This window comes from Ixodes scapularis, unplaced genomic scaffold (genome assembly GCF_016920785.2).
Source record: "Ixodes scapularis isolate PalLabHiFi unplaced genomic scaffold, ASM1692078v2 PGA_scaffold7__128_contigs__length_106722199, whole genome shotgun sequence".
In the NCBI taxonomy this organism is placed as follows: Eukaryota; Metazoa; Arthropoda; class Arachnida; order Ixodida; family Ixodidae; genus Ixodes; species Ixodes scapularis.
Window position 1 is genome coordinate 61,951,675 of NW_024609882.1, and position 21,411 is coordinate 61,973,085.

Consider the following 21,411-nt stretch of genomic DNA (forward strand, 5'->3'; position numbering starts at 1 on the left):
CCTGGTCTGACGCGTTTTGAATTCGCGTGTTTGGTTGAATTCTTAATAAAACATATAAAATAGCTCAAAAAAGACAAGGACGAGAAGTCCACAGGACAGGCGCGAATTCCTGTAATTGACGACGTACGTTACAAATTCATATAAAAATATATCACGTAAACTGCGTTCATAAGCCACAATTATAATCCCAGCTTACGAAGTAATTTGACCCACCTGTAGTGGCACTTTGCCGCAAGAAAAAGCTCATATATAATCAATTTAATTTGGATTTGAACAGATTCAACATTGGATGACGCAGTATGGTCAATAAAATTCCAATTGCGATACAATGCATGCAGTTGCTCAGCTTTTCCTTGAAAGCGATGTGAATATACTGGGGTATATATGTTAGCAGGGTTTGTAATAACAAAACGTGATTATAATATAAAGCGATGATAATATATATTAAGTTAGATCGTCCACCTCAACAGGTTCTTTGTTCTAGCTATCAACGGCCACAGTTCTTTGAAAACATTCACTAAACTATAAATCCCCAAACTTACTTTAACGGCTACAAATACGTGTAATTACCGCTGTGACGTAGCATGTTTTTTTTTCTCTTATGACTTGGATGAATTTTGTATACCACTGGTGTATCTAGGGCCGGACAGTTAGTATATTATTTGCATAGGGAGTTAAGAGATACAGCATGCATTGTTTCAAATTAATTTAATGTCAAATGATCTTAATCCTTCAGTAATAAAATAGTTTTGCTATTCTAATCATGTTTAGTTATATTAGCTGAATTTAGTCAATACGCAGAAACAAAAACGAAAAACACGCGATTTGAGGTTGTTAAGTGCATCCCGATACGGTGCTCGTTAAAGGTGTGTTTATAACATAACCCTCTAGCCGTGGTACGAAGATATGCAAGCCTTCGTACTATGAGATCACATAAAACCGAAACCTAACGTTTTATAACACCCTAGCCAAACGTTAAAAAGAAGAGGCGGCAGAAAATATACCGTATACAATTTATATAAAAAGTTGTATAGACATTTTTTACTGGGCATTAATTTTATACAGTCTGAAGGTCACGTAAATGTGTTTGCTGCACAAAAATTAAATTCCAGGATGCACTTCCGGGGTCATCCTTCGAGTTCTAGAAACATGGTGCGACGGTGATTGAAATTATAATTGCTGCATTTCACTACTAAACAATGCTATCTATATTTCTTGTTTAATGAGATAGTACCGAACTTATATCTAAATAAGTAACGATGTTCGCACGGAGCGCTTTATATTCTAATGATAATATTATCTTCTGCGTTTTGACGCCGCCATCCTTTCGCGTGTTAAAGAAGTGGTAAAGATAGAGCACTGCCGCATATATTATGTGCTCCAAATAATTATAAAATTTGCATTATTTGTTTAATTCTAGAGTATGTTAAAGGTACCAGGGAATGGCTTTTTTTTCCTTTTAATTTTGACAAATAACTTTTTCATTAAACCTTTAATGTTCACTGAATGCCGTTAAGGCACCCGTTTTCCTGTCGGATTATTCACTTATACACAAAAATATTTTTAAAGAAATAACGAGCTTCTTTTTTTTACAACTCACCGCAAAATGAGCTGCAGCGTGATTTTGACGGCCGTGACGGACTCTAGCACGGATCGGAACTTCTTTCGGCAGTAGGAGAAACGAAGCGTTAGTGGCGAGTTGGAGGTGTGCCGGTATGTTTTACCTCAGTGTTCTACTGCGCCGATGGCGCCGATGCAAACGACGTCATTTCTTAACCGGCGCCTCTCATCACCGCTATATCCAAGAACTCATCGCAGCTGAGCAAAATATAATTAGAAATGTTGCGTTACAGCGACAGTATCTGACTAATCCAATACGCTGGAACGAATGTTGAAAAGTGCGACGGGTCTTCCATGAAGACCACTTCCTCGTCGGAATCGGACGACAAGGAGTGGCGACTCCAAAGTACGGAATGTTCCGGGCATACACGGATGAGCTTAGACCCGAGGGCCCTCTAACCAATGAGCCTGCACCAAGTGCTTCGACGTGGTTCCTCGAGTGGAAAATGATACAAGAGCATGCTGCCATATGTTTGTGTTTTTTTTTTTTTTTTAAGCTCCGGTCTGCACAAGCTGTAATTCGGAAACTTGCAACGAGTGCGTTAGCTACGACTGCCTCAGTTCTGATCGGAGCGACCGGAACAACCATTCTGCGTCACGCGTACACACTCCTGCACAAAGCAACAAGCACAGCAGGTCATCAGAACGTCGGACGCTTCTCCGCCGCCGTCAGCTGTTTCCGTGGCGCCTCTAAAACGAAAAGGACGCGCTGCTACTCACTGGAGTAGCAGAAAATGGACGGATGGTTTTCTATTGGCGCAAGCTTCATTAATTTTTCTTTTGTGAGAAAAAACTCGCTAGAAAAAGTGGATGAAAAAAAAAAAGTCCTAGTACGCTGTTTTCTACGATGACAACTTTAACACACAATTTTCCCCAAAGTACAAAATTAGCCACACCCCTTTTTTACGATTTTGACATACGATGTAATCGTAGGAGTGATACAGCAAAGTAGAAATATGATTTCGTGATCACGCAGTCGTTGCGGGTGTTCAGCAACGCTAACATTAATTACGTTTCTTGTGTAATTACGAGACATCAAAATTCGCATCTTTCATACACTACTTTAAATTCAGTACGCGCGAGTAATAGCTTGAGCTTGAGCTCACGTATGGAACGCGCGCAATAAAAAAGATCCAGGCGTTGTTCGAGGACGCAAGCGCTAAGAAAGCACCACTATAGTTGAAATAAACCGACACTACGGCCCGAGTGTTTCGGCTCTCTTGAGGGTGCCGCCTGAACATCGCCGCTCGAGTAGACGGTTCTTCCCTTCTAGGATGTGGTGGGTTATCACGCGACACACGATGATAATTCACAGTCAAGGAAAGTGCTCTACGAGGAACGGTGGGCTTTCACCACGCCGACCGCATTGACGATCACCACCAACGTCATGTTTTTCAGCGGATAGCAGAAGTTGCGCCCGCATGCATTTCGCGCGGCCGAGCTCTCCTTGACCTGTGAATAGTCTGTCGGTGTGGTCGGTCCGTTCGTTTCCGAATGTAGTCAAAAAGGTCAGCCCCGCTCAACTCTTTGCGTTGCGAACGTACGCGAACGAAACGATCGTTTGACGCTTCGCTGCCATGGCAACTCATTGTTCAAGTTTGTGAACGGGCCTTGAAAGCTACTCAAGGAGCCAGAAAAAGAAAGTCTGGTTCGAGAAGGAAGCACGACCGAGGCGAAACCCGTTCAGTAGACGACGCTCGTGGGTTGACAGCGGCGGCACAGTCTGATCTTTCTCTTGTTTCGTTTACGTCACGATCGATGGCGCATGGCTCCGAGCATCATAAAATTCTGAAATTTCCGTCACGTCGCTAATTATGCTACAAAATGCGGATCAGAATACTCTTTAACTAAACTTCTCAGCATTCGCCGACAATTTATTGTTTATGATTGCGTTTGCTGGTGAGGTAGATTATTACACTATAAGCGACAAAAATTTTACTGACCCGCTTTGGCACCGCGGATGCATCGCTGTGAAAACGTCGAGAGCTTTCGAAAGGAAGATGGTATAAAAAAGTCAGTTTTTCTTTTAAAATTTATATGCCGAAAAAATGATTATGGCTCACTACTTCTGTGTTTTGATTTTCTTTTCCCGTTTTTTACGACACAAGGTGGATGGAATTCGGTTTCAAGTTCGTTTCATGGATATTTTAAGCAGGTTTCGAATTGGAATCATCTCTCCATTTTCACAATTTAAAAAAGTTAATGACCGAAGTGTAGTTAATTATGTAACTCATCATGACCATTGTCCTTTTATATTGTGTACCCTTGGTCATGCATCTCTCCTGTAAATAGGTCATTAGAGTAGCTTTCACTGTATTTTACAATATTGTAAAAAAAAGCTGTGTTGTGCATGTGCCGGCACGGTTCGTTACCATGTGTTTTGTGAGTGATTAGTCTTTACCAGGTTTATTCTAAAAGATCCGAAGTCTCTTCATTGGATCCCTCAGAAAAAAAATGTTAAAGTTCAGTTGTATGTGGACAATTAGCCGAGGGAAGGAGGAAGTCGTGGGGCGAACCTTAGCCCTCACGAATCATAAGTTGGTGAAATGAGCAAGACTGCAAGAGCTGGGCCTGCGGCTGATGTATCCCCTGAGTCGATCGCAGATTTCTGCATGATCGAAATCCCCGCGGAATGTATTAGAGCAGGGGCCTGGCATTTCCTCTGCGTTGAAATTCTTAGATCAGAGCTCCACCTGTGCTACTATGTGTTATCTTACAGGCCGACCCGTTCATTTAGGAAGCTCGAAGCTGGTGCTTCGCACACCCAATGCAACGTAGTTGTCTGTAATCTAACATAGCTTTTCCAGAGATGCATGGGACTCAGAGTGAGGTAATGCTACGTACTTATTTGAATTCTGGGAGGTTTTATGCCTTGTTGATGCGATGGATCACAAGTAACCCCAACAAGACTAATGGAGTCCGCATTGATAAAAAAAGGTTTATAAACCTTTGCGTTATAGCTTTTTTGTTGCGTCAGAATACCTTTAATTCACAATATTTTGTGTACTTGAAAACAACAACAAAAAAAATCGCAAAGCGCAGGCTTTGTTTTATTTTTCTTCGTTTTTGTGATACTTATGTTAATCTCTTATTATTTTATCAACACGCTCAACGTTCTGCTAAGCAGCTGTTAATGCAACTTCCGTGGGCCGTAAACGTTTTGGTTCCATTCAAACATTAATTTCACCACATGAGTTTTTGTTCTAAACAAATCGGGCAATGAAGCAGTACCGTTTCGTTAAGGGATAGTTAGTAACGGAAGACACTCAGTGTGAAACTCATAAGCGTACACGTACCTTGCGTATTGGTACTCTCAAAAGCAAACCTTCAAAAGTGCTGGCCCAGCTTATGTTGCGAAATTTGCATCAGAACGTGATCTGAGCATAAGTATTCGCTATGTCTAGTTCTTTTATTTTGATTATTGCATTTTTGTTTCCTTTCCACCACAATTTAAAATTAACTAAATATTAAAACACTGAGTTTGGCTAGAACTATTTTAAATCCTGGAAAGGCATTTGAAATAGTATTAACATATTTTTCAATTTAAGCAAAAAAAATTGAAAATTATTCATTAAAATATGTCTTAGATACCAACAAAATCTGGTAGGGAAAACATTTATTTTCCGAGATTTTAAAGACGCTGACTCCGTAGATTACATATTACTATCCTGCGAAGAAATTCCTCTACAATACGGCAGCATCTCCTCCAATGAGACAGTGTCAGCGTTGTCACTTCACACCGGACTGCGAAAAAAGGAAGATAAGCACAGAAGAAAAATTTTTCATGTCATTCTTGAAACTAAAGAAGAGCAACATAAAAGATTAACATCGGCCATTCCCCAAGAACAAAGCCGAATACATCTGAGCGCATTCCGCTACCTACACTTCGCCAACAAAGAAAGAGAATGAGAGAGTAAGTTGAAAAAATAACGTTATACGGCGGAAAGTTGAAAGAGGGAAAAGTTGGAGAAGAGGAAAAGTGCGAGTGGGTGGGATTGTAGCGCGCCTTAGGGTCTTGAGAACGGTCATTAGGGAGTACCGGTTAAATATGCAGCAGCGGAGCCTAATTTTGGCTCCCAGAGCTGCCCTTAGATAAAGTGGCTGTTACCTTCTTCGGAGGCGGGACTCGTTGGCGTTTTGTTTTTCTTCGTTTTGGGGAATGATGATGAGCCGTCGGGTGTAGACTCCGGTATTTGGATAGATAATCGGAGCTTCGGAAGAGCTAGGATTAAAAACAGTGGTGTTGGTTTTGAATATGCGCATTCACCTTTTCAAGCTTCTAACGAATTTGCGTCATGATATCAAATCCTACAGTTACAGCGAGAAAGCTTAAGTCTTTTGAATTGTTGCTCAAACGTTTTCGTAATGAGACCCATCACTTCGGCAGTAAAATTGAATGCAGAAACTCAAACCACTGGAAAGTTCACCCCAAAGTACCGCACTAAATGTGCATTTCTGCCGACCCCACAGTGTCGTATCCATGAACCCTCACGTCCTTGCTTTTGTGGGCCCGTCCAAACATAGTTGCGAAATGTGCGATAAGCGAGTGAAAGAAACCTAAAATAAGACATAATACATTTGATAAAAATAAACACATTCTAAAAAAAATTATGTAGCCCTTACACCCCTTGTCAAATACACGACACCCCAAAATTTCATTTCCGACGTACGGCACACTGACGTAAAACTGACTGCCCCAACTTTTACGAGAGGCTTGGTGACAGTGCGATATAAGATATTAAACAGATAAAGTACCCATCCAAGAATAAGAAGAAAAAAACACAGATGTTTTTTAGCAGGTCTAAGAAAACCCCAATTTCTTTTTTGCAGTCAGTTATACTTATTAACGCTATTTTATTAACTTGTACAACTCGGCTATCAAACCGCTCGTAAACGTTGGTGGCGTCGGTTGAACGTCAATGCGCAGTACGTCCAATTCATGTTTAGGGATGTCGTGTATGCGACAAGGGCTACACCCCTTGTGTAAGTGTGTATACTGGAAATAGTTATTTCATATAGAGTAAACTTAGAACTGTTTCTGGGATTCCATCTGTAAATACATTTTGTTTCGTGCACTTTTCCTTCTTACTATTTAGTGGGAGAATCAATTGTCTCACCCATAGTGGCAAGCTTGAGAACTTCACTGATGGGGACAACATCAACATGGAAAATTAGTTTGTGCTTTGACGCAGCGCTCGGCCCACATACCCAAACATCAGCGTTCGGCTGGGCCTCGGGTTCAATAACTGAAGCCCGACGGAAACGCACGACTTGAATTTTTAACTTCATCTCTGTCGACTGAGCGCGGGGAAAGGAAATTGGGCACGAGTCGTGTCCAAACTTCGCCATGCGCTCGATCGGGAAGGACGAATTAAAAACTCTAATGCAAACTGCCTAAAGTTGTTGCACAGAAAGCTCGGGGTAAAGCAAGCAGGACATAGCGTCCCCTATAGTTAGATATCCTCGCCAATGTTGGGCATACCTTGGCGTTGTTTTGAAAATGAATGAGTACGAAACACTTCGGAAAAGTGTGCATTTGTACAGAGTACTGAAAGTACAAGAGCTTGCATTTTCTCTCGTCCTTGCTTCCCCCCTCTCACCCCCCTCCCCTCTCACCGACGTTCCGCATTCTACGCTGTAGATTGTTGTCACCCTAGTTATGCAGGAATTTCGAACTAATCAGATTATGAATTCTCACAGAACTTAGTAATTGTTCTTAAAAAAGCGATAAAATCACTTCGACAATAGGTGAATAACCTTGAAATGTCACTTTATTGCGAAGTAGCTTATATTTAGGCACAGTTGTTCCTATGCATAGCCTTTGCTAATTTCGTTCAGATTTTTTTTTTTTTGGGGGGGGGGGGGGCGCACACCATATAGAATTTACTTCAGGCATTTCACGGAGCGCGAGTTTCAAACGTGTAATTTAAGAACTGCAACCACAAAATCGAAACATTACACCCTCTTTGTCGCAAGCTGCAGCCATGTCTGAGTGAACTTCAGCACAAGAAGCGGTTATAATGGCAACACAACAAAGAACTAACTCTTGAAGGCGAAGAAAGGGTGAAAAAAAATTAACAATGTCGCATTCTTGAGGTGACCGAATATACCTTTGTTATTTTTGAAAAGTAAATGAAAATAACTATAGTCAGCATTTTCCGGCTATGTGATGTCGAATTCTGCGATCGATGAACCAGACGATAGAGGTATAAAACCAGAATCTCTTCTGTTTCTGTGACTGATTTTTTTTATGTGTTTATTTTTGACGGCAGTGCATGCTAGACCCGTTAGTAAAAGAAAAAAAATCCGTTTTGCTATCTGTTCTAAGCTGTGAAAAGTAAAACCCCATAAAACAAGACTGGAAATATAATTCTACTTTTACTGGCTGTAAGACGAACTATATTATGGTATTTTAAACTGATTGAAGACCATTACATGCTGTACGCCGCCTCCTTACCGCGTCAAAAGTATTATAGTGATTATCAGGAGAACACGGTACCGAGCCCTACAGTGGCCGCTGTTATTTTTCGCCAAAAATCTAATCATATCTTTGATTTAAACCTTTTTTTTTTTGTAAGCGTACATTTAATTATGTGTTTTTAGATGCATCCAATCAGTGATATCTAAAATTGACAAAAAGATGTGCGCGTCTTCTTTTTCTTATTTTTTAAAATTAATGATTGATGTTTCCTTGTGTTCTCACAGGTGCCTCACTACCTGGAGATGCGCCTTACTTTGTCCGGGAGCCACCAGCTCGACTTCGGTTCGTGAATAGCACCGGTGCCGCCTTGTTCTGCGCGGCGAAGGGACATCCCGTCCCCGACATACGCTGGGTGACCGTCGAGAGTGAAGTGCGAGCTGAGCCGCGACCAGCGTTGGACATACCGGGGCTTCGGAGGCTGCAGCCCGACGGTACCATCGTGTTCGAACCCTTCCGTGCAGAGCAGTACAGGCAAGACGTGCACAGCGCAGTGTACAGGTGTACGGCAGCGAACAGAGTCGGCGTTCTCGGCAGCAGGGACGTCCAGGTTCGCGCTGGTGAGTATGTTTTCTTTTCTTTTTTTTTTTTAATTAGTGTTTTCCATACTATACATCCTACATATATTTTCTGGTATGAACACTGAAAACTAAAAAGGAAGAGCGTGACGAGTGACTGTCGTCTTATTCTTGCTCAGCAGCCAATAAGAGCATGCATCATTAGCCGCTAAGAGCGCCTGAGTGCGAATCACGGTGCCACAAGTGTGGTCATTTTACACTCGAAACAACAAACAAATAGGACAAGGCACAGAAGACATCTTTCAACTAGAAAGGTCGCCAACGTAAAGATGTCGTGTTGGGTGCTCCGTACTCTTTGTTAATTATTCCGTGTGCAAATTGAACCTTAGCAACACGCTCGGGTTCTAATGATGGTATGGTCATCCTAATAAGCCGTGAACAGCGGTTTCTTAAAGGGGTAGTCCACCGATTTTTTTTACCTACATCAACTAACTATATTTTCTAACTCCCCGGCCTTTAGCCTTTCCGGTATGCTATTTAGTATCGCGAAATTCATAATAGGTATTGTGAAATCGGCAAATGAAAATGGTGCAAAAACCAATATTCAAATATTCGCGCACTTTTCCGTGCCGTGACGTCAGTGGCAGGCAGGCTTGCCAGTCGAGCAAGTAGTCTAAAAATAGAATATGCCAATCATTTGTTCCGTGCTGGAGCGCGGATACGGGAGCGAGCTTCCAAAGCACTCATTTGACACCAAGAAACTGCTTCAAATCCGTTAAGAACAACTTCTGTAGTCCAAAAAGTTAACCCCTGCCTTCCACTGACGTCACTTTTTCGTTGTTGCCAGTAGAGACTTCCAGTTTGAAAAACATGGTGAAGACCAAAACTGTAGATTCAATAACTTCGCGAAAAAGCAATATTTTGACCTAATATTTGGGATACTATTTTAGCAATGTTTGTTGGTTAGCTTAGCAAAATTTCAAGCAAATCGGAGACAATGAAAAAAACGGTGGAGTATCCCGTTAAGTGTTCAGTGCCCACAGTCGTTGGCCGCTTGTTAGAACGCACAGGGGTGGCAAGCACCCATTTATTCCCAGCCAATTTCATTGCAAGATTAGACAATAAGAACGCAAAGCACGAATCACGACGCTAGAAATGTGGAAATTATAAGCTACGCCATGTTTTAACGCGTGAAATGCTTTTTTAACGCTACCCCCTTATCCCAACATTTTGTCCGCTAGTCCGTTCGTCCTTCCTTCCGTCCGTGAATTTTCCGCTAAATTTAGCAGAAAAAGTGGCGTTTTGTAACGTCACTTGATGTCACGTGACCTAACCTATGCACGTTGGGAGTATGAACTGCTTGTAACCTATACGTCAGCTCAGTTCTCCCGTTAAATTAAGCGGGAATATATACCTTACGAGACACACCAATTATCTTACAAATTCCCTTCAATACATGTTAAGCAATAGAGAAGTTTGAACGTAAAGGTCGCTATCAATATTTTCCTTCATTTTAATGTGATAACATAGCAATATGCAATAAGTTGCGATTTTCGTGTGTGCCATTATCACTACGCTGTCTCCGAGATTGTGGCGTTGGGCTATATGAAAAGCGACGAAGGAAAAATTAAGCAATGATCGTGGTTATGTTAAGCTACACCCCGCGTTGCTTAAGCTGTGATTGTACGTAGTCTGAGGCATTTATTGCAGCTCCGAAGCCAATGAGATAAAAACCGAACAACGAATCACGCAACACGGCCACGTGAGAAGCTGAAAGGTGAAGGAATGCTCGCGAGATTGACGGCGTCGGTGGTGTGTTATGGTACTTGCTCGGCTTTCGACTGACTTGGAGGTGCCAATGATGACGTCACGACGCATTTAGCTGATCACGGGTTGGAGATCAGTTTGTACAATGATTCTTTGCCACAATTCGTGCGCCTATTTCTCGAAATTAAAGCGCTTCACGCTAAAATCTTCCCAATTGCATCACGATAATATAATTTGTCTCACCAAATACAAATAAACGCGGCAGCTAACCTCTGTTTTGGGTGCTTCAGCTGCCTCTGAAGCCCTTGGTGGTTATCGGTAAAGCGGCAGTGCTTTCTCTAGCAGATCACGTTTTGAAAACTTCACTGTGGTGAACTAAGAAAAAAAAAAAAGAACCAACAATTAAAAACCAAACTTTAACGTAAATGTGATTAGCGCAAAAAGTCAGTAAACAAAAAGACCGACATACTTTCTTTTTATCTCCATTTGTTTAAAGAATCTAAAGCTCCTCCGTGTCTCATCATTCGCTGGAAGTACACTTCGTACAATACAGCTGCTGTCAAACTTTGTGCCTGTGGGCGACAGATAAAGATATATTGTTTTAGGAGAAAACATTTCAGCAACTATCTCATAGGGCCGATTCGGAGTCAACATAAAAGCACAACTTAATAATGTTTGTGTTGTTAAAAAAACGATATTAAAAAAAGAAAAAAAGAAAAAAAGAAAACAGTCTGATATCACTGTCTTGCAATGCACGGAGAAAGCCCCTCACGGCGAACAATCGACTTTAAATGATCTCGTGCGTCTCCTTTCACGAGAATCGCCTCAAAGAGCCAATCGCAGAAATCTACGTAAAAATCTCAGAGAATGCAGAGGTTGGAAGCGTGTTCAGTCCTAAAAACAACGTGCGCAGTAACGTTCAGCATGCCGCAAGCGTGTTGAATGCAAGTTTCAGTGCCACAAGAGAGGCAGTTTTTTTTTTTTTTTTTACATATATTTTTAACACTTTTCATTCCCGAGCTGAAACTTTAGGCAATCCAAAATATTATTGGGGGAAGTGGATGCACTAGATTGATTAGAGCGTCGAAAGAACCAAGCTAAGGGTATGACTAGAATAAATCAATCCCATGTGCGGAAGAACAAGGAGCTAAGCGTTTCAAATGCTTGGCATTCGTTAGCTCTTTTTGTTTTCAACGTTAATCGTATTTTGAGAATCGAAGTTTGTTATAATCTCTCGATTCATTGCCGTAATTTGGTCTTTTACGCGTACTGCAGAAAATTATGCTCGCAGATTTTGAGTACAGATTGTGTTTAAGGCTATGTATTTTATGCTAAAAGCGTTAAAGCCTGTCCACAGTGTACCGTTTCCTTTCGTTCGGTTATGTTACTTGAGCTCACGCCTACTTACGCCGAGAATCACCTCGACATTCGTGTTTGATATGGAGCATGCATTTGCCGGTTACTCCTAACGTAACGTAAGAAAACATAAGAAAACGCTGTTGCGTGTATGAGCCTTTACTCTCTCTGTGCTAACGGGAAGGCATTATTTGCATGCGAAGGCAACATAAAGCATACGTAGCCTTTATTACGCAATGCACATGCCAACACGGCACCTTGATTTTGACTGTAGACTTAATTTTAATTACTCATACTGAATTATATTTACCCTTGTTTAACGAGCGGGGCTTTTGAAATTTAAACCCGGACACCGAAATCCTCTGCCTGAGAACTTGGATCGGCGCTTTGAGGAAGAGGCGAGGTAGAAAAGGAGGTGCTTGGCTGAGTATCGCTCACCGAAGCCGTCGGTAGCAGCGACCATCGGCCAAACCAGCTCGGGCCCGAAAAACGAAGCGTAGCTCACAAAGTGATCTCGCAATGTATCAGTGCGGAAAATATATATGGTTCTGTGTCTTGGAAATTTATATTTTTGTTCGAATTCGAGAATGTCTCCTTTGGGCTTATTTCTTGCCACCATTTCGGGGCTTTTCGGCATCCATAAATTGCGTCGAACAAAAAAAGTAAAAGTGGCTTATCGGAGACTATGTTGTAGCAAATGGTACACTGGCATGCAATTCCTCGACCTCCAAGGAACATGCGCGTGACCCTAGCACTTGGGAAACGCCTGCGTACAAATAAGAAAGAGAATAAAAATATGATATATTGTTCTGAAGCAAGACGATGCCTCGCGGACGGTTTATTTAGAGCTGTTTTCTTGGTCAACAGAAAATAAAGCAGTAGACAAAACCGTTTTCCTTCTGAAATGTTCGGGGTTTTCTCTTTCATGGACAGCTCCCATTCGGGCTTTATCCGTTTTCCCAGAGCTTATAAAACCGAGTCAGGCGTTAATATTCGGTGTTTACCGGTATTTAAGAGACATGCAGAGCCCTAATGATAACGGAGAAAAAGAGAGCGCAAGAGTTCTTCAAGTTGCAATTTTGCAAAGCAGCCATTAGATTGCGTTGAAGCCGCAAAAGACTTTCTCCCCTCGCAATTTGATGTCATAGGACATTCCTGACGTCGCCGCCTGCAGCGTGAGGACTGTGTCCTTCGACGAAGCAGGTGCGACCTGATGTTATACCACCACTATAACTATAAGGCCAATCGTGAAGTAACAAATCACGTACCGCGAAGCGAATGCGACACCGTTTAAGGGGGCGCTTCCCCCATTAGATGTCACCGGTGCTGAACCTAAGAGGGGGGGGGGGGGGGTTGCACAAGACACAGGTGCTCAGCTTACGTAGTTGACGTTGAACTCGTAGGACGGAACGCAACCACGCTGATCTCCTAGTGGGAGTTTCTCAGAAGCCCCTACCGAGGTATCTTGCAAATCCCAAAGCACGAAGCTCTCAACGCGCTACACGTACCCTCCTGAATCCAGAACTAATGGAAAATTCTCATCAATTATATTCATCACGAATTTTCCGCCTGAATAAATTTCAGCATGTCTCATTCATTCTCATAAATGTAAAGAGCAAGTGAGAGTGCATACGTGTAACATTTTCGAAACCACCGAAAGCTCCGCATGGCGAAGCAAAGCAAATCATTACGCGCGCAATGAGCCAGCACGACATTTGCGTTTTATCGCATTATCTGAACGATCGAGACTAGTCGCTATCTTTTAGTGTAGTACTTCTGACCAAAATATATCGACTTCCCACTACAGTATATCATTTGGATTCGTAATGAACCTTGCTTAATGCTGTTGGTTAGTTTATTTTATTACGACGTAGCTACTTTTATTCATCAATAAGTGACGCCTTAAAATTCATATAGTTTGGGAAGACAGTGGCTTTCCTCTAATATACCGACCTTACCAGCCAGAATCGTTGTGCCACCACTGCCGGCATGCATCTTGGGAACTGTCGCATTTCTGCACGCGCGGCAACTTTGCTGCCGGTCTGTTCAAGCAGAGCCCGAGTAGACACGCGCAGTCTCGTGCACTAGCCATCTGCCTCCTTTAAACTACAACTACGGTGGCGTCACGCATGCGTGGAACGCGTAGCGAAATCGGTCGTTTTATTTTCCTTTGTGTATTTTTGCTCACGCGTCCATGAGCGTTGAGGCCACTACAAAGAAATCACATCTGATGCATCACAGAAAAAGAAAAGAAAGAAAGAAATGCTAGAATTTGTCGTTTGTCCGGGTTTTGTCTGTTTTGTTGCGAGCGCCATTTCTTTTTCATTTTCCACCACACCGCAATATAATCTTGTTCAAAAAAGCTACAACGACATGGCCAGGTTCGATTCAGTTATGTCAGGAGGAACACGCCCGCTTGCCAGTGGCATGTACTTTAAAAAAAAAAAAATATATATATATATATATACATATATATATATATATTTTTTTTTGTATATGCGTTTTAGGAGCATTTGTCCACGGTGGACTTCCGGACGGGGCGTTTCTGACAGGCCCGAAAAGTCTCAGTTGTCGTTCCTTTTTCACGTTCAGGGACTTTCAGATGTTCGAAATTATACTTTGGCGTGACGTTTTCATATAAATGAGGTGGTTCCTTTCTTTGTGCCGATAACCTGACGCAAACTCAGAATAGAAACGGTGGGTATCGCTGCAACGCGCATAGTTGCTTTATTTTTTATTCTACATTTAGCTTTCTAAATACAAGTGGTACAGTAGAAAACGTCGAACAACATGTAAATCATATTTAGCACCGGTGTCTTGCATTTAATTGTTAAGAAGAAAAAAAACAGTTATATAATTGGGGCCTGACCGCTTTCTGGTTTTGCACTCGTGTTACGGAGAACAGTCAGATGAAGACTGTGTCAGCATTCAACTGGAAGTCGTGTCCACACTAATTGAACACGAATTGCAGTCAAACGCTTATGCCGGGCTCGTTCCCTAATTACCAGTAACGGGATGCCTGCACAACTCTGACACAAGCCGTGTGTCATAGATGAAACCCGCGCTGGCGTTTGGCTGGTGTCCTACCAAGAATGCATTCTGCACTATCGCTTTGTTAACGCATTTTCACACATCGTCAGTTGCCTACGTTTTGCTTGATGTGCTCTAAATATTGCTCGATTGCATCCGAGTAATTCCGCCGGGTCAGATCGCGTGATCAAACATTGTGCCATTGTGCTAGTTGATATTAAACGAGCGAGCTCCGGGCTTTTGACGCCCTTGCCGAGCGAACCCGCTATTTTCTTTTTTCGGTAATTTACATCGTCGGTGAGCTTTCTGAATCGGGCATTGTTCCCCGAGTTGCCATTGCGGTGAAAAGGGCGGCGCTGCATTATCACGTAGCTCAGCGTTGCATCGTATTGTGTGTTACCGCAGCCTCTGCCACGATTGTGTGACGTTTTCGATTTGTTTTCAAACGTCGCTAGATTGTGCAGAGTATTTAAGCAAAAACTAATGTTCGCGAATATTCAGTCCGCAGGTATGTACTAGATACCCCAATTTTGCGAGCCGCATGGACAAAACTTGAAGCCAAAAATGAGAAATACTCACACGTGGAGGTCTGCTTACGGCTCTTTGAGGGCATGGGAATCCTAGTGAGTAAGAAGCACTCACCGTCAGAGTGTGCATTGCAGTTCTAGGTTACATTGCAGTTCTAGCTTACAGTTACCAAAAAAAAAAAGAGGTCGAATGGTCGACCGAACTGTCTATACTAACTCTAACAGGGGACGTTTATTCTAATATTTCAATATTATCAAAGCGAAAGATATGCTATATTTTTTTTTTTTTCTTTTTGCAAAACTCGTTTTACGAGGATTTTTATTCCACAATGACGTATCTGTCTGACAAAAACGTTTTCGGGCTTAACATGCACCATGTGCGTTGTAGTTTATGATCGGTCTTAAATGTTTACATGCCTTTTGTGTATCACCGATTCCCCTTCGAGCAAGAATGTTCTATTATAGAATTATCCAAGTAAATAATCTTATTCTTATAAAAAAAATTTCCCGGTCCAAACAACGGGTATTATAAAAATAATAAAATGACATATAAGAACCATACAAGAATATTTCCGAAGTTATAAGACATTGATAAGAAGTTCCTTTTAACTTGTTATATAATTTTATATTTTTCTTATATGGTATTATTAGGGTGTTTTATGCTCCTGTATGATCTTATCTGAGCCAAACAAACTTTTTTATGTATATACAATATTTCACTACTGAAGCACCAAATAGAAAGAATATTAAAGACACCGATAAATTGAAATAATTGTACTGAACACATATACATCATAAGTAAAACTCTGATCTCGCCCTTCAAATAATGTTAGTTAAAACTGCTCCTTGAATTTCGCATATTCTTTACCGTAGATATCCGATACTGTTTTGAGTGAATTAGTGCCTAAGCCTCATAAGAAACATAAAGCACTAAGTAACACTTGCTAGAACAAAAAAAAAAAAAAAACAACACAAAAAACATGAAGTACTTGTTTAGTGCACACGTACTGCACGATAGCTAAATCAGTTGCCTGAACGGTACCGAGTTATGCTAGAGCATAAAAGCGCCACTAGAAGACGAATAATTTATAGGAGGACACTACGGAGCGTCGTTCTTGAACATGTCCGTCGTCTTTCAGCGCTTTTATCCTGTGCACTAAATAACGAACTAGCCCAAGTTGGTTATTTAGTGCACAGGACCAACTAGCCCTTCTACGGTTACGGATTCAACAACCTTAAAATTCCAGCAGGCGAAATATGTGCTGTAGAGCTGCAAACGCGATTTGTACATTCCACTACCCAGGTGCGTACGTGAAAGAAAAAATAAGTGAGCGAATAACTCTGATCCGAGGACGCAATCTGAAACCCGGAGATTTGAATGGGCAATCAACGATACAAACTTTACCCGTGATAAGCGAGTCATTCAGAAAAACAATTTAATTCATCTAAGAAGGTAAACATGTTTAGGTGAGTTATATCACGTCAATAATAACTTTCTGGTTACATACATTAACAATTGTTAAAACAAATTGTTTATTGAAAAAAAAAACCTACGTCTTAGTTCGTTACATTAAACTAATACAACGGAACATTTCGATTGTTGATACAAACTCAATAACAGCGCGGATATATGAGATTTGGTCACTCGTTTTCCGAACGAATGCCCAGTGGAGAGTCCAGCTCTTGTCCTTGTCACTTATCCTGCATCGTTTTTTTTTTTTGTTTTTTTTTTTTATTTTTATAACTTCTTCTGGCCGTTTTATTCAAAATAAGTCATCAAATAGAATATTTTTTTATAATATAATTGTAGATCAGTATAAGTTATTTCAGAAACATGGTAATATCATATATTCAAACAAAATTAGAACGTTAATGCTGTCAAAATTGCTATCTAGCATCGTTAAAGCAAAAGACATAGGTCTTACGGTAGAACAACTACCTTTGCGTTTTAAAAACCTGAAAATAATCACTGCGCCAATTGCAGATTAACATTAGGCTATGTCGAAGCTGTGAGTAAAAACATAATGCTCTATTTTGATTCATAAATCAAATCGACGCATGCATAATTAATTTCATGAGAAACACAGATAACGCGCTCAATTTGGTACCCTGAATATCCTGGCATAGGACCCTTGTACCTTCTTAAAAAAAGAGCTTCGTTGTCCTTTTTTTTCTACATTGCAACCACACCGAGAGTGAATAGACTGAGTCAAAAAACATCGTGTGCGGAAGCTCATAGCATGTCGTCAACACCACACGTCATTCGAACACACGCAATTCCACATAAAAAATACCGTGTTTTGAAACTCCGGTATTTCTTACGTAGAAGCATCGCTACTTTGGGAAACAATCGGGCAAACAACTAAACATATTATAATCACCAAAATTTCAAATACTCGAATTATGTTCATAACTACCATCGTGTAGTCTTCTACACAACAGCCCGCTTGATTACCCGAGGTCAAATTTTTCACCAGTCGATTTCGGAAGGATCGCAACCCTATACTGGGATGCCGATAGTGTCTATCAGGTTGGCCGGTAACATCTCGGAATTCAATTAGCTGTGGCACGCAACTTCGGCTTGCCGGTTGTCGCGGAAACGACGTCCTCCTTCCGGCATTTTCGCTCAGAGAAGGCCGTCGTGCAGTGCTCGGAATGTCGAAATACTTGGGACAATCGGCAGTCGGCTGCCAGGCACTCCGTCACGTCAGAGCACACGACAAAGTAGAAAACTATTTAGCCCAATTAATGAACCCTTTTCGAAAGCTCCCGCCCTCCAGTAGCTTAGCGTCAACTATCCGAAGTCGCGTAATTTTGGTCACGCATTCGAACGAGCACCGGACACGAGTAAGACGTTAGCGTTCGCCACATTTTCGGATGCAGTTTTCTCTTTTTTTTTTTTTTACACAGGAAAGCGCTTGAATTGCGCCAACATTGAGGAACGAACTTTGTGAAGAAATCAAAATATGATGGCCTCAGCATTGCTTGATGTACTGGTCTCTGTTCACATGAAGAAAACATAAGTGAAGCTGGCTCCTTTTATTCACGCACAAAATGTTAGTTTTGAGATTATACCCTGTCCCATCAATATTAATCGCTGACCCACTTTGCGCTTCCTTCTTACAGTTATCACCATAACATTTTTTATCATAGCAGGGAGTAAAAACACGTGAAAAAAGTGATCTGTTCCTCCGTGCGGACAGCGAAATGTCCCCGCGTTTAGCGGCCATTTTAAATGCCGCTTCCACAGCAAGTGCCTCAACACACAAAACGACGACTATAAATGCAACGCGTATCTTGGAGTGAAGAAATAAAAGAGTACTTCGTGTGCTAAACGGCGAAGAAGGTTCATCGGAGCGTTGATGCTCTCAGTGATGAATGCGAGGAGTCAGACGCATTGATGGGACAAAGCGCGTGCCGTGTTGACCGGCTTGTAAGATCGTTTCTTAAAAAAAGTATACCAACTTCCCAATACGGCTTTCTTATTTCATGATAAGAATGGCGCATTTGTGTCATTTTAAAACAACTGAGCGATCAAAAAAGGGTGCTAAAAGGTGCTGCGTCTTGTGTCGTTTCTTTCACTGAGAATACTGTAATTCGGCAGACCAACGCTAAAATTGCAAGGAGCAGTTTTTCTTCTGTTACTCCTCCTGCGGCTAACGGAGAGGTAAAATGCCCTCTTATCGAATACAGCTTACCTCGCGAGAGTCTAATGACCTTGTCGCCGACAGCTTTTGCATAGATAGCACGGATGAACGCACGCATTTTAGGTGTATTCCCCCTTGAAATTGAAGCGGTGGTTGCCGCCATCTAGCTTTGTGGAAACTTCTGGAGACTGCGGAGGTGGCTGTCTTGGCGAATACGCGATATTGGTGCGTCAGAGGCCACTCCCTCTCTCAAATCAACGTGAAAGTGCAACAGTGTGGACAGTGCGATGCGTCGCTCAGAAAGATTTTTGCACAGTCAAATGCAAACAAAAAACAAACTAAAATGTATAATATGATCTCCTAGTAAAGTGTTTCGATATTTCGTCGCCTCAGGCTCCACCAAGCTTCTTTGCCCACACTGTGCAGGCTCAGTTGGTATTAAAAGTGAGAGCTTGGTGACTCTCCGCTCTTACGGGTCTAAAGATGATAATTACCACAGTCAATCTTGTTCTATATCTAACTTAAAGTGTAATAGCAATGATTACCGGCTTTTGAGATGTGACCATAATTCGAAAGACTCATCTCCTACTTTAGGAGAAGACATTCGTAACAGCACGACAATAATTCTCATGATGTTGCAGTATGGCCGGGAAAAATATGGCAAATAAATGTGGTCGGATTCACGTTGGGGTCAGTAACGTACATAATGTGCTTATCGGGAAATATCAGAAGCAAGATATGGCAGGAGAGCGGATCACGAAACGGCATATTTGTATACCCTAAGACGGGGAAAAAAACACGGACGAAACAGAGTCTTAATGGCATTTTACGTCTTATTCAAAAGCTACAAGTGATTTCATGAACATTGCATTGGAAAAATAGGGCCCATATTCGGCCGTCTCTGTTTCTGGCACCATAGGGCTTCATGGATTCGACAGCTCCGTTGGCCGTCATTTTCTCATTCAAACGTTCAGAAAATCAGTTATAAATTTTGAATAAGGTATTGTTTCGGGCTGAAACTTTAGCTTCTGATTCCGACCTGTAGCGCTACCTTTGAACAGAGAATGAGCGTTTGGTGATGCGTAGTTTGTTTCCTGCGAAAAAAAAAAACAAAAAAAAATGTACATTTTTTTTTAAATACCCTGTAGTTTCCGCCATAACAGATCTTGTTTTAAGGAAAAAAACATGTAGCGTTTCAAAAATCGCGTCGTCGATAGTGTGGTTGATACATATCTATGCACACTTCTTGTAGTGTTTAGGTTTAGGCTGTAGTCCGTTGGCTGTTGTTTTTACTGACTATTTCTTCAAACTTTTAATTTATGCTTGTTTTCAGCTTATATCACACCTCTTCCTGATCAGGCCGTATCATAAAGTTCTGAAGAAACACACTTTAGATATGTAAATATTGCGGTAAAAATGATTGTTGCCTTTATGATGAACAGTCCTTCCCACTCTTCAAAAGAAATAATTTTTCCCTTGAAGGCTTTCAGATCAGTTAATGCTATTACTGGAGCGTTCAAGTTGTTTTCAGTAATTCTAGGGTTCATTGATATATTCCGTCATTCGTCTTTACTTGCAAGCATTTCTAACTAACTATAGAAAAACACAACGACAAAACAATGTGCTAACAAAGGTTACCGTTTTTATTAACGCAAGGCAAAACTAGGCATCGCCGAACCCCCCTATTTCCGCACAAACGCAGCTCTGGTGGTGCGAACCAGATGCCAAGGTATAAGGGCTTCTACTATTATGTTCAAAAGTCACAAGCGATGCTCAAAACAATTTTTATGATAAATTCAGTCCCGGTCCAAGTAGCCGAAACCGTTTACTTTCATACATTTATGGGCTTTTTCGCCCGTTACTTGCATTGAGAAAATTAAGAAACACTCCCTATGCCTTCTCAGCCAGATAACGGAAAACGAAGAAACTCAGGTAACTTATAAGTGCGGATACTAGCACAGTTGACGGAGAAAGTTCGAAAATTACTTTTTTATGTTGAGGACAAAAATACAAAAAATTTATTCAGGCGCCCTGTAGTTAACAAAAGCAATAAAAAGAGGCTAATTTTCGTTTACTTCGGATCATATATTGTGCACATACAATAACGCAAGCAGAGTTGCATTCACTCGGGTGTGAAGAAATGCTTTCTCCAATTCAGCTGAGCGCACAAAGTTAATATATATATATATATATATATATATATATATATATATATATATATATATATATATATATATATATATATATATATATGCCAATGTAGCCTTAAGTATTTTGGCACATCGGCATGCAATGCAAAATTATATTGCGTTAACTCTTTTGTTGCGACAAGAGCTGAGCCCTGGCGCACGGTAGGATGCACCTCTCGCCGCGTGTAAATAGAGTTTCGTAGGCAATGACTTGGTTCCGAGTTCGTACCGTCGCTTTGAGCATGGATTGTGCACGGGCCCGCGAGGCTCGCAATCGTT

At 41.3% G+C, this 21,411-nt stretch overlaps 1 protein-coding gene across 1 annotated transcript in view; it reads left to right on the top strand.

Annotated features, from left to right (window-relative positions):
- Nucleotides 1-7,789: 7,789 nt before the first annotated feature.
- LOC121833138 (Down syndrome cell adhesion molecule-like protein Dscam2) overlaps nucleotides 7,790-21,411 on the top strand; it is a 107,634-nt gene continuing 94,012 nt past the window's right edge. Inside the window, exons 1-2 of the mRNA XM_042286242.1 lie at nucleotides 7,790-7,826; nucleotides 8,326-8,658. Of these exons, the coding sequence (XP_042142176.1) occupies nucleotides 7,790-7,826; nucleotides 8,326-8,658 (370 nt within the window). The remainder of the gene's footprint in view (nucleotides 7,827-8,325; nucleotides 8,659-21,411) is intronic.